Genomic DNA, 13729 nt, shown 5'->3' with positions numbered 1-13729 from the left:
GTGAGAAGAAGCAATGGAAGGACACTCTCAAGGTGTCTCTGAGGAACTTTACTGTCGACTGGGAAGCATAAGAGATGCCTCCCACAGGCCTGCCCAGCAGGGGGTGCCCTCATCAGAGAAGGCACTGTGCTCAATGGGCAAAGACAATTGCAATAGTACAAAAAGAAACATGATAGGAACAAATTTAGAGACATGTCCATTTCAAAAGTACATAAGGGGGCAGTTAGGTGGTGTGTGGATAGAGCACTGGCCCTGGAGTCAGGAGGACCTGAGTTCAAATTTGACCTCAGACGCTTAATAATTACCTAGCTGTATGACTTTGGGCAAGTCACTTAACCCCATTGCCTTGCAAAAACCACAAAAAAGAGCCCAAGATGGCCCACTTTGAGGATCTGGTGTTGGATGAGGAGAAGGTACGGATAGCTGCCAAGTTCATAACTCATGCTCCCCTGGGAGAATTTAATGAAGGATTTAATGATGTCCGGTTACTACTTAACAATGACAATCTTCTCAGGGAAGGGGCAGCTCATGCATTTGCCCAGTATAATATGGATCAGTTCACTCCAGTGAAAATAGAAGGATATGATGATCAGGTTTTAATTACAGAACATGGCGACCTGGGTAGTGGCAGGTTTTTTTGATCCAAGAAATAAAGTTTCCTTTAAGTTTGATCACTTACAGAAAGAAGCAAGTGACCCCCAACCTGAGGACATAGATGGAGCTCTGAAGTCATGAAGGGAATCCCGTGACAGTGCATTAAGGGTCTATGTGAAAGATCATTATTCCAATGGCTTCTGTACTGTTTATGCTAAAATCATAGATGGGCAGAAGACTATTATTGCCTGTATTGAAAGCTACCAATTTCAGCCTTAAAACTTCTGGAATGGTCGTTGGAGATCAGAGTGGAAGTTTACCATCACCCCACCTACAGCTCAGGTGGTTGGAGTGCTAAAGATTCAGGTCCATTACTATGAAGATGGTAATGTTCAGTTGGTTAGTCACAAAGATATACAGGATTCAGTAACTGTTACTGATGATGTACAAACTGCCAAGGAATTTATTAAAATCATAGAACATGCTGAAAATGAATATCAGACTGTGATTAGTGAGAATTATCAGACAATGTCCAACACCATTCAAGGCCTTGTGCAGGCAGCTTCCAGTCACCTGAACCAAAATCGACTGGAACAAGATACTCAACTACAAGATTGGCAAAGAAATGCAAGATGCTTAAGTCTGGATGTGAAATTCTCTGTAACACGCAAAAAGAAGAAGACAGGGGACAAAAAGATTCAAAGTTTGGTCTTATAAATAGGTGGTTTATAAACAAGTGCGATCTTTTGCTAGGGCTTTCAAAGTTAACAGGTTTTCTAGCCTCTTGGAATACAATTGAACTAATAGCATTTGTCTTGATGTTTTTTTGTGTGGTCCTTACCATGTAACTTCCTATTGTGACTGTACCTACTTGTAGGATTTCTTTTTATTCAATTATTTTTAACATTGAAAAAAGAGAAAGAGAAAGAAATATGTCTTGGAATTTATGTACTGGTTAGAAAACTTCCTAGCCATGAAAGCCCTCTCACAAACAGGCGGGTAATGTTTCCAATACTCTCCCACCCCTATCCTTAATAGCCCTCTGCTCTGATACACCAGTGTTTTTTACTGATCAACCAATAGCTAAAGATGCTATGCTGCAAGATAAATCTACAGACATCCTTTCTCTTCTGCCTGTTGATTGCCACTTCATGGCATCCTGGTAGCTGTACAATTTTAAATATTTGAAATGGGGTTTTTAACGTCCCTTTGGTAGAAAAAAGGGGTTTTCTGTAATTCCATAATGACCAGCTTCTCTGGGGAAAATTTGGGGGTTTTGTGTTGTTGTTGTTTATTTTTTAATCCAGACTTGAACCACATTCCCTCCAAGTGAACTTGTTTGCTTTCTTCCTTTTTTTCAAAACTTCCCTTCCCTCCAATAACTTGGTTGTTATAGGCATCTGCATTTTTAGAATATAGTTACCACATTTATATATTTTTTTATATTCAAGAACTGCTGACACAGTCTGGATATATAAGAATAAACGTTAAAACTTGAAAACTGCAGATGCCTAATGAATAATAGGCATATTGTGCTTTAATGCTTTGTGGCAGGGTTACTAGACTTTGTACTGTAAATGTATGAATCAGACAAGTGCATAAATCACATATAAAAACAAAGAAAGATTTGCACCAAAGTGAGAAAATTAAGTTCTAAGCAGTGTCTTTCTATTGTTATCTGTTTCTTAATTTATTTAAAGGGAACACTTGCAATTCACTCTAAAACTTGTTTGACATTCTTCTTCATGCCTGCCTGCCAAGAACTTAAGTTAGACTGTGATGCAGCCGCCCTTCCAGGAGGGTGAGTGAAGGTATGTGTTCCATAGATCTGAAAACACAGGGACACCATGGATGTGCTATAGCTAGTATCTGAACTATGTATGGTGAATTCATTCTACATTGTTTACACTTAGGTGACCAGGCCTTAACATGAGATCAATTTTTTTAAACCAAGTGCTGTCTTCCTATCTCCAAATATTCATTGAAGAGGAGACTGTTTGTGCTTAAAATGGCATTGTTTTTGTTCAGTAACATGATTAATAAGCAAGAGTGTTTCCAAAGTGTCCTGTTACTTATATAAACTTTTTTCCAAAATAAAGTATATTTGTATTATTTGCCATTCATAATATCCATCCATATTATAAAATCTTCTGTACCTACTGGTAGAAGGAAATACAATGATTTTGTTCTTAAAAAAACATAAAAACACAAAAAACGTACACAATGACTATTTGTGCCTACCCTGGGATGGAACCCTCTGAGCTCATATTGGACTGATCAGTCACATTTTGACACACTGTATCTTGACCCCAACATCAGGATGTTCTTGGTTCTCTCTGAGCAGGAAGGACAAAACACCATCATGTTCAGTCATGAGTCCCCTGGAGTCACGATTGATCAGTGTATTGATCAAAGTTTACTCTCTCCTTTTTATAAAAAAGAAAATGGTGAGAAAGAAGGAGTTTGTGCTGGAGCTTTGATGCAAACTATGATTTCTCCCCTTCCTCTCTTCTCTTTGACTCACCCAGTGGCCCATCACAAAGAGGTTCTTATCCTTACTTTCTTTGCTTTTAAACCTCTCTTCAAGATTTACCCTCTGTGATTTAGTTTGTTGCTCATGACAAATCCTTTCCTTAATCTATACTCCCTCTTATCCCCTGCCCACCTGTTTCCTTGTTGAGTCAAATGGATTTTTTAAAATCTTTATTAAAGATTTTATTTATTTTGAGTTTTACAGTTTTCCCCCAATCTTACTTCTCCCCCCCACAGAGAGCAATTTGCCAGTCTTTACATTGTTTCCATGGTGTACATTGATCCAAATTGAGTGTGATGAGAGAGAAATCAGATCCTTAAGGAAGAAACAAAAAGTATAAGAGATAGCAAGATCAGACAATAAGATATCTTTTTTTCTATAAATTAAAGGTAATAGGCCTTGGTCTTTGTTCAAACTCCACGGCTCTTTCTCTGGATACAGATGGAATTCTCCATCACAGACAGCCCCAAGTTGTCCCTGGTTGTTGCACTGATGAAATGAGCAAGTCCATCTAGGTTGCTCATCACCCCCATGTTGCTGTTAGGGTGTACAGTGTTTTTCTTGTTCTGCTCATCTCACTCTGCATCAGTTCATGTAAATCCCTCCAGGTTTCCCTGAATTCCCATCCCTCCTGGTTTCTAATAGAACAATAGTGTTCCATGACATACATAGACCACAGTTTGTTTAGCCATTCCCCAACTGAAGGACATTACTTGATTTCCAATTCTTTGCCACCACAAACAGGGTTGCTCTGAATACTTTTGTACAAGTGATGTTTTTACCCTTTTTCATCATCTCTTCAGGGTATAGACCTAGTAGTGGTATTGCTGGATCAAAGAGTATGCATATTTTTGTGGCCCTTTGGATGTAGTACCAAATTGCTCTCCTTCATGAAATGTTGGATGAGTTCACAGCTCCACTAGTGAAATGCATTTTTGTACCCCACTTTGAGTGTCTTCTTTCCTACTTCAATGCTCAGTGTAAAGTTCTAGAATCCTCCCCTCTCCTCACTCCTACTCATTGTCTGTGTTCATCCAAATGTTGTGAAATAATTGTCCCCATCTTCTTCCTTTCCTTCCAGTATATTCTTTTCCCCCTATTTCCCTTTTTTAAGTATATGTGTGTATGTATGTATGTATGTGATGATGATATTTGTCTTTCATTCTCGAAGAAGACCATGATATTAGGAACATGCTGTCATATCAAGCAATTGATTTTCGATGAGTGGGGGGGGGTGCTATACTAAGTCACCAGCCTCCAGAATCATCTGGGTCCAGTGGTCAGATATGAATCAGGACAACTAGAGATGGTCCTGGATTCGAGGATATCAGGGTTAAGTGACTTGCCCAAGGTCACACACGTAGTTAAGTGTCAGGTGTCTGAGGTCAAATTTGAACTCAGGCCCTCCTGATTCCAAGGCCAGTGCTCTTTCTTCCACTGTGCCATCTAGCTTCCCTTGTGTGTGTGTATATGTATATATGTATATATGTATATATATATATAAATGTATAAGTTCACACATACACATACACACACACATACACACACACATATGTTCTCAGGACTTTCCTCTATGCCCCCTAGTAATCAGAAGATTTTGATGGGACACATGTATCATCTCCTCATATTGGGATGTAGTAGGTTGTCCTTATTTAGTCCCTTATGATCACTCATATTTAATATTTCCAAATTCCTGACAGCTGTTTATCTTTAGTATTCCAGAAAGAGAAATCAGAATTCCTGGAAATTCCTGAAATTGTGGTATTCTTTATTTTCCATAATATTTTATTGAAGTGTTTTTAAATAACAGAGTGACCATAATGTCTAATTTTTTTCTGTAAAGGAGTTATAACTAAATACATAGTGGAATAGTATAATGAACAGTCACTTAAAACAAATCTGGCAATGAGTTCAGTGATTTCCTTTATCTTAAAATACTTCAAGCAGTCTTCATATGCTTTACTCCTTATTATGGATAGCTAAAATTATTTAATATATAAGAAATATTCATTTTAGTGGCATTTACAAAGAACTGTAATTTATAGCAAGTATTCAAACACCGGAGAACTCCAGTGACCATTAATGAATTGACTTCAAATAATGTAGCATTCAAATCTCTGAACAAGATTATAAGGACTACACAAAATTAGCTACTGAAATAACCAATTTAAAAACTTCCATTGCATCACAAATTTATTTCTTGGAACATCACTCAGAGAATTTGTATAATGTATACTATGCATATATGTCTTATATAAGAATGACTCATGATTAGCTGTAGACAGGCTACAAATGCACCCTTATAACATGGAAACAGTTCCAAGCAATCAGATCATGACTGCTTCTCTCCTATGTGCTTATGTCCTGGTTCCAGGAAATGCCCATATTAACCTTTGGCTCTGCATGCCAGCATTTCATTCTTTTGTTTCAACTTGATGTCACTGGATTTCTTCCAATTAGTAACATCTCAATGTCAATTTATTAACCTTTAATACTTTATTTTTTTACATTGTTTTTTTTTTTAGCAAGGCAAATGGGGTTAAGTGGCTTGCCCAAGGCCAGACAGCTGGGTAATTATGAAGTGTCTGAGGCTGGATTTGAACTCAGGTCCTCCTGACTCCAGGGCCGGTGCTCTATCCACTTCACCACCTAGCCACTCCTCCTTACTACTTTGAAAAAATTTCAAACTGATTTTTATTAGAATTCAGGATTCAGAAAAGCATAAATTTCCTGAGGAATACTGGGAAGGAATTCTTGCATGGAAATACAATTCATATTTATCTTTTTTTTGTTGTTTGTGTATGTGTTTTTCTTTTTGCTTCTTGTGTTTTCATTTCAAAGTTTCTACACATCTTTTAGTCTTTTCATCAGCAATGTTCAGAAGACTTCTAAATGGAAGATTAAAGATTCACTTTCCACGCTGGAGGATTACACTGCTTTTCTGAGTAAATTAATTTTGGTTGTAAGTTTAAATTTTTTGCTTTCTGGAATATTGTATCCTCTGCTCCTGCAAATTCTTGTGAGATCGTGACTGTGGCTCTTTGGTGCTTAAATCCTAGCTTTCTTTGCAAGTAGTTTGTGTGACTTAGATACTTGGATTTTGGCTATCATGTTCCTGAAAATTTTTATTTTGGTGTTTCTTTCAAGAAGTAACAAGTAAATTCTCTCCATTTTCACTTTGCTCTTTGGTTCTAATAACTCTGAGATGTTTTCTTTTATCATTTCTTGAAATAAGATATATCCAGGCTCTTTTTTTTTTTTTGTATTTCTGAGTCAAGGCCCTCAGGTAATCCAATGGTTTTTAAATTATTTCTCTGTCTGTTTTCCAAGTCAATTGTTTTTTGATAGAAGATATTTTAAAATTTTTTATTTTTAGGGTTTTTTTACAAGGCAATGGGGTTAAGTGGCTTGCCCAAGGCCACACAGCTAGGTAATTATGAAGTGTCTGAGGTCAGATTTGAACTCAGGTCCTCCTAACTCCAAGGCCGGTGCTTTATCCACTATGCAACCTAGTCAGCCTGATAGGAGATATTTTTACTCCTACTTTTTCAGTCTTTTGACTTTGTTCTAATATTTCTTTTCTCATGCAATCACTAACTTCTGTATGACCAATTCTAATTTTCTAGGAGTTTGTTACTTGGACAAGGTTTTATATATCTCTTGTGTTAAGTTGTTAATTCTCTTTCCAATTCTTTCTTTCATAGTTCTCCTTTCTTTTCCAATTTTTCAACACTTTACTTCAGCATTCTCATCTCATTAGTTCCCCCCCCAAAACTATTGCTTTATCTCTCCTAGGAATTCTAGTTGGAATTGTAGCAAAATTGTATTTTTCTTTAAGGTTTTGCTTGTAGATGTTTTGGAGTAGTTTTCTTTCTGTGTTTTTGTGTGTTGAGCATCATAGCTCTTTATAGTGGGATTCTTTTTCTGTTCGTTCATTTTTCCAGTCAACTTCCTGACTTTGGACTTTGTGTTAAAGCCACAGTCAGAGTTTAAGCCACAGAGCTGTTGTTTACTTGCTGTAATTGTTCTTCACTCAACACACAGCCCAGGGCTTGTGCCTGAGCCTTGCTGTGGACTGCCATCCTTGGCAAAGGTCCCCTCCTCAGTCTCCATTCTATCTCTAGCCTAGCACTGGAGAGTGAATAACAAAGATGACAACTGACACCCATTCTTGGTTTCCTTTCAGACAGAGATTTTGCCTTGCAACATCTGGATAATGCTGTAGAAATAGCCCATGTGGCTGGAAGAGCATTGTTCATACTAATAGCAACATTGTGAGATGATCAACTATGCAGCTCCTCTCAGCAGTTCAGTGCTCAAGGAAAATTCCAAGAAGTCTATTATGTAAAATGCCATCCACATCCATTAAAAACCCACAAAAACCAAACTATGGAGTCTGAATGCAGAGCAAAGCAGACTATGTTCACTTTTTAAACTTTTATGTTCTTTCTTACTTGTGGCTTTTCCCCCTTTAGTTCTGATTCTTCTTTCACAACATGACTAATATGGAAATATTTTAAACATGATGGTTTATATTACCAGATTGATCACTCACTACCTAGGGGAGGGGGGAGAGAAGAGAGGGTGATTAAAAAATGTGAAACTCAAAATCTTACAGAGAGATGAATATTGAAAATTATCTTTTCATAGAATTGGGAAAAAATAGTATTAAAATAAAAATTTAATTTGATTTTAAAAAAGAAATAACTCATGTAGATTTTAGGAAAATGCTTGATAAAGTTTCCAATTATATTCTTGTGGGAGAAATTCAATGATAAAACAATGACCTGAATTTGAAACTGGTTAAATGGTCAGAGCCCAAGAGTAATTATGAATGATTCATTGTTAAAGTGAATGGTATCTCCAAGTGGAGGGCTATAAGGATTAACACTTAATTGACCCTGTACTTTAAAGTATTTTTTTAAAAGGATATGGCTGAAGGAACAAAAATATATGTCAAAAGACAAGATATAAAACTCATGATTATATAGCTTTGAAAATGGTCTTCATTATCAGGTTGGCCATCTTGGGAAGGTCATAGATAAGTTGGCATAGTTGCTTGGGAAGGACAAGGTCACAATTTCATATTATGTGGAAATCACCTAAAATGAGAGAGTTTAGCCTGGCAAAATTGAAGACCTGGGGCAAGGAGGGGCAGTATATGCCAACTGACTTCAGGAATTTGAATGTAAAACAAATATAAGCCTTTCTTGACTTGGCCATAAGAAGAGAATCCAGATCCATGGATTCAAGGTATAAAGATGAGTTTGGGCCAGATAATAGAAAAAAGCTACCTGGGAGTTCAAGCTATCCCAAAGGGGAATGCATTCCCTCACTCTAGAAGTCTTTAAGCAAAGCCTGAAGGGCCAAGTGGGTTGTAGAGGAGATTCTCTGTGTCTGGGTTTGACTTGATGGCCACTGAGGAATCCTTTCTAACTCTGAAATTCTGATTCTGAGTTGAGAATGACAGTGCTGGGAGGGACCATAAAAGTGACTTTGTCTAACCCTATGACTGCATGGATGAAGAAACTGAGGCCGAGAAAAATGGGAAAGTGACTTGCCCAAGGTCACTCACCTAGGAAGTAGCAAAGCTGACACTACACACCAGTTGCCTGCTGCTGCTGCTTATTTTCAAGACCAAGACTTGTACTGTTCCTGGAGGACGCTAAGGCATGGGACCAGGGAGGCCTAGAGCAATCACAGGATTTGGGATGGGAGGAAGGTCTCTGTCAATATCCAGGTTGCCTGGGGTACGTGTTGGTGACCCCCCAGAGCTCAGCCTATGCTTCAGCAACAGATAGACTGTGAGCAGAAGTCCCTGAAGGCCCAGGCAGCCAAGATCCAGAAGCTTCTGAGCATTCCCAAAGGTAGGGTTGCAGGACGCCCCTTAGTGCCTACCACCACCCCCATAAGCTCCCTAAACAAACCTATGCCAAGGGTGATGGGAGAGAAGGGTGGAGGCTGTAGGGAGAGCAGGGAGGAGCACACAGACCAATGGGGCCTCCGGCATGGGCAGCAGGCACCTACCGGTGGCTTAGACCTAGCTTCCAAGGAGATCCAGCAGGGACCCAAGAATGTCTTCCTCCTCTGGGCCTGCTTAGAATGGCAAGTCTTATGAATCAGCAACTGCCACAGCTTGAGAAGAGCATCTAGCCCAAAGCCCCCCCTCCTGCAGAGGCTCAACTGAGACCCAGGGAGGCAAAGGGAGTGCCCAAAATTTCACACACTAACTGACCCTAATGGTAGTGGGCTTCAGGCCAACAGTGTTGAGTCTCCCACCAATCGTGGGACAGAGTTCACCAGGCACCATTCTCCTCCTTGTCTTCCCTTCCCCTCCCACCACCCATGAGGAGAGGGAGGCTTTGAGAAGCTGAGGACTTGGCCAGGTGAGCCAGGAAGAGTTTTCAGGGAGCCTAGATCCAGGGGTTCAGGAGGAACCCTCCCAAAGTATGTACATAATGCTCAGTTACATGCTGAGGCTTGGGGGAGGAGAAGCAAGGAGGGAGCCTGTGTAAAAGTTGGATCTTGTTCTGGTCCCCCTGCCCCCTGCCCCCTGCCCTCCAGGGGGACTGGAAGCAGTATAGTAGATTTATGAGTAGCTAGGAGAGAGAGGCCATGGCAGGAAGTCAGACTGCACAGGAGGACCTAGAAGGCACACCAAACCATCCTGGAGAGCAGAGGGACAGATTTTCACAATTCATTCCATCCATTGTATTTCCATTCCTAATATGTTGGAGTCAGGGGAAGCCAGCTAGCTTTGGCTGGGAAGGCCTTTGGCGCCTAGGAGCTGGAAACCTCAGGCACAGGCCCGGCATCCACAGTAAGGACCAGCAGGTCACTCCATTTTGAGATGAAGTGAATATGAAAGTTTTACTAACAACTTGGAAATGATTTGGATGTTGATGGACTAACACCAAATTGGCAGGGCTAAGAGTTAGTCTGTGCCCCCCAAAAACCTAACAATGGGACCCCCAAACTGCTGCCCTGTCCCACCCTGTTCCATCTCTCCCCACCGCATAGGCCTTTCCTTGCCCAGCCCAGCCTCATGGTGCCTGCCTCTGAACCCCATTTCCCTTTTATCTCTTTACTTTCTGTCATTCTTGTCCTGTCCACTTTGTGCCTTATTAAAGGGTGATTAGAGCCCTTCCTCCTGCTGCTGAGGCCTTTCCTGGCCTGGTCCCATTTCATAATGTCATAAGTCATCAATTCATTCCACATGAAGAGCTTAGTGTACTTTTGCTGAGGATCCCCTGGGGTGAAAGTGGGACCCCAGGAGAAGTTCCGGGTCTGGGGCAGGCTGAGCACCATGGAGAGTAGGGTTTCTGGAAGACAGACCTGTCCTCCCCTCTTGCCCATCCTCCCCTCTTCCCCCACCTCCCTGCTATGATTCCATGGCCCCACCAACTTTCTGGCTCTGGTCAGGGGACCAAGATAAGTTCAGTCTACATAGGAGAAAGTGACCCCGTGGCAGCCCCTGACTTCATGGCCTCATTTCCCGCCCTCCCTCCACCCTCTGGGCCATCCTCCTGCTGTACCTGCCTACCTGGATGGACCAAGTGGCTGTTTGCTACTTAACTGTGCTGGGTCCCAAAGGATGGGGACTCCCACTAATTCTGCCACATCCTCATTCTCATCACCCCCCACCCCCTCATTGAAGGAACCATTGAGAAAAAAGGAAAATCACCACAGGAGTCAGAGAATGCTTTTATTGTTAAACTTGCAGAGAAATGTTAGGAGAGCTAAGGGAGTCAAATGGCAGATTCTTTACTGGGGTGGGGGGCCTCCAAGGAGGACGGCAGGATTGGAAGGGGCAGCCATCAAGAACAAGTAAAAGCTAAACTAAGGAGCCTGGAGAGACTAAGATTGGGGACAATTGTGCTGGAGGGTACCAAGGGAGTAGCCTAGGTGAGGCTGGCTCCAGGACGAGGGCCCAGGTGGTACAGAGAGAGGGCCGCCACTGCTGCTGCTGCTTCTTCTTTGTCCTGGAACCATCCCAGCAGGTCCTCCTGGTCTTCACCTCCAGCGACCCTCTGGTCCAGGCTCGAACCCTCTAACTGGACTTGCCACCACTGCCAGTCTCAGCAGCAGCTGCCTTCCCAGCTCCCTTGGACTTCTTATGGCTTTTGCCACCATGGGGATGGCCTGGTTGGGGTGAAATTTTTTGAGGAGGAGATGGAGGAGGCTGAGGCTTCATGGCCTCCTCCTTATCCAGCAGTGTGGCTTCAGCCCCCTTGGTAAACTTATCCATCTTCTCCAGAAGAATGTCCACCTTCTGTTCAATCTTCTCCAGGTCCTTCCGGATGCCCTGGTGATCCTCACCCTTCCCTTTGGGAGATTTGGGATTAGAACCTCGCTGGCCGCCCTTGGCACCGGATCCTCCTTTGCCCTTGCCCTTTGTATCACCTGCTAATCAAAAAGTGACAAGGATAGGCCTCTGGTTAGTAACTGGCATTTCCCTGCTGCTTTAAGGGCCACCTGCACCTTCTTTCCATCCAGGCTGGCCCTTCTCCCTTCTTCCCCCCAAAGTGTGCTAGATTGGGGGGCATCCCCTGATTCCCATCCTTGGCAGATCAGGCCCCATATTCCCTGGCTCTCTCTCTCTCTCTCTCTCTCTCTCTCTCTCTCTCTCTCTCTCTCTCTCTCCCTGTGCTGCCATCTCTCTAGTTTCACTCAAATTTATCAAGTAAATAAGGTGAGTGGAGTTAGCTCTCTCTGATTCAGTCCCCATAACAACACCCCCCCTTGGGGTAGCTGTCCCTCCTTCCCCCCCCCTTTGGGGTCCCCTTGAGGTCTCTTAGCTGCTGTCTCCACTTTGAGTCTTGCTCCCCTCAGTCCTCACTATGCAGGCCACCTGAGTCACCCGCTGCCTGGCTCAACCCAATCCTTCCCCTTCCTAACTCCTCCAGGGCCTGACATTGCTCCCTCACGACCTACTAGGGCACCTCATCCAAATTTCCTTGATGGCTTTGCTCTCCCTCCAGACTTTGCCCTGGCCCTACCTCCTTCAGTAAGTCTGTCCTCAGTTCCCTTGTTCCCACCCATGCAAAATCTAGAACTAAGAGCCCAGGCTGTCTTAGGGCTCTGGGCCCAGGTCTTGAGCCACCTCTTTCTTGCTGCCTTCATCTTTGGTTCTCAGTTTCTGACTGTAAGAAAAATGAGGGTAGGAAGATATGAGACTCAATGGTGTCTAAAGGCCCCCGTTCCCTCCCTGTCATGCCTTGGCATTAACTTAAGCCTCTCTATGTCCCTTTGTTAAATGAAAAGTAGCTAGGGTTGGACTTGATTCCCCAGAGCCCTGCTTCCTGCCTATCTTTCTTTTCTGAGATTCAGCTGGTTTCTCTGTTGGAAAGTAAGGGATTGACCTTGGGGGCCCAGAGAACCCTCAATTCTCCTTCTCTGTAGAAAGCCACTGGGTGGGTGACTGATCCCGTATACTCAAGAACATCACTTCTTGAGCTTTTTCGGGGCGGGAGGACACAGTGACTTTTAGATCTCTACCCGTTTCCAAAAAAGTCCTGATGGCCTCAGTTTCTTTCTTTAAAATGAGACTCTCGATCTGATGGAGTTCCCCTCTCACACCCAAGTCATTTACCTTTTTCCACCTCTGAGCTTTCTGACATCTCAGAAGAGCTCCAGGTCGAGTTCTTCTCTGAGGGAGTGGCCCCTGCAGCTGCAGGAGAGCTGGCCTCGGAAATGGTCTGGAAGGTCACCTTCTTGGGACTCTGGACTCCCTGGCTGCGTTCTCGAGTCTCCTTGGTGGTCCTGCTCAGAATGGGCCAGGCTGAGTCATCCTTGTCCATCCTGAAGTCTCCAATGCCCCCTCCTCGGTCCCCGCTCATGGGTGAAGTGACACGAAGTATCTCTGTCTTGTGGTCACTTGGCTAGTTACATGACCAACAGCCAGCAATTTATGGAGGCATGAAAGAAGTTAGCAACAACAAAAAGAAACAAAAAAGGAAGGCCCATTTCCTATTGGTTGCTTTGAAGATAATCTTGGTCCCACCCTCTCCTGCCCGCCTCCCTCCCCACTCTCCCACCCATAGGAACTTTCCATGCCATCTTTCCCCAAGTAAATCCTTCCGGAACTTGAAGAAGGTGATCTCTCCTGGCCCCCTCCCAATTTTTTTACTCTATCCACTAATCCCCTTCTGCTTGCCCACCAAGCACCCTGACCTCCCAGACACCCCCCTCACCCTGGTGTCCATTCCACGCCTCTTCTCTTCCATCAGCATCTGAGAAACTGAGTCTATTGAGGGTCAGGCAAGAGGGCTGGGGTGAGAGATAACAGGAAAACACGGGATTCAATGTTAAAAGCTGCAGGTGCCCATCCAGCTCACAGCATGCACCAGAACAGGGGGGCATCAGAACCAGGGGGGGCTAAGTTAGTGCCAGAGATGATCTGCCCTTTCCTCTCCGCAGAGGGTCTGGTCTAATTGTCAGCTAGGATGGGGCTGCTCCAGCATTTCCCACTAAGGTGTGAAAAATCACAAGACCTCACCTTTCAGGAGTAGGCCACAATCCCAGAATTTCAGCAGCCAAAGGGGCTCCAGCAGATCCCTGGGCCAAAGTGGGCAAGAAATGATGCTCCTCCTATCCTAGCTG

The 13729-nt window shown here is 43.1% G+C and overlaps 1 protein-coding gene and 1 pseudogene across 2 annotated transcripts; one reads left to right on the top strand and one right to left on the bottom strand.

Annotated features, from left to right (window-relative positions):
- The first annotated feature begins 374 nt into the window (after positions 1-374).
- Positions 375-1234, top strand: LOC141502311 (F-actin-capping protein subunit alpha-1-like; annotated as a pseudogene).
- Positions 1235-10819: 9585 nt separating this feature from the next.
- LOC141502076 (uncharacterized) lies at positions 10820-13370 on the bottom strand. 2 transcript variants are annotated; one of them, XM_074206642.1, is made up of 3 exons: positions 13321-13370; positions 12720-13008; positions 10820-11530 (listed from the first exon to the last, which is right to left on the bottom strand). In XM_074206642.1, the coding sequence occupies exons 1-3, from the start codon at positions 13357-13359 to the stop codon at positions 11178-11180; spliced, it is 681 nt and encodes a 226-aa protein (XP_074062743.1). In that variant the 5' UTR covers positions 13360-13370; the 3' UTR covers positions 10820-11177. The 2 variants fall into 2 exon arrangements, with proteins under 2 accessions (XP_074062743.1, XP_074062742.1); XM_074206641.1 differs by having other exon boundaries at positions 10820-11533; positions 13321-13369.
- Positions 13371-13729: the final 359 nt, after the last annotated feature.

Source organism: Macrotis lagotis, chromosome X (assembly GCF_037893015.1).
Source record: "Macrotis lagotis isolate mMagLag1 chromosome X, bilby.v1.9.chrom.fasta, whole genome shotgun sequence".
Classification (NCBI taxonomy): domain Eukaryota; kingdom Metazoa; phylum Chordata; class Mammalia; order Peramelemorphia; family Peramelidae; genus Macrotis; species Macrotis lagotis.
The sequence above is the reverse complement of the archived record's forward strand: the minus strand, read 5'-3'. Positions and strand labels throughout refer to the sequence as shown.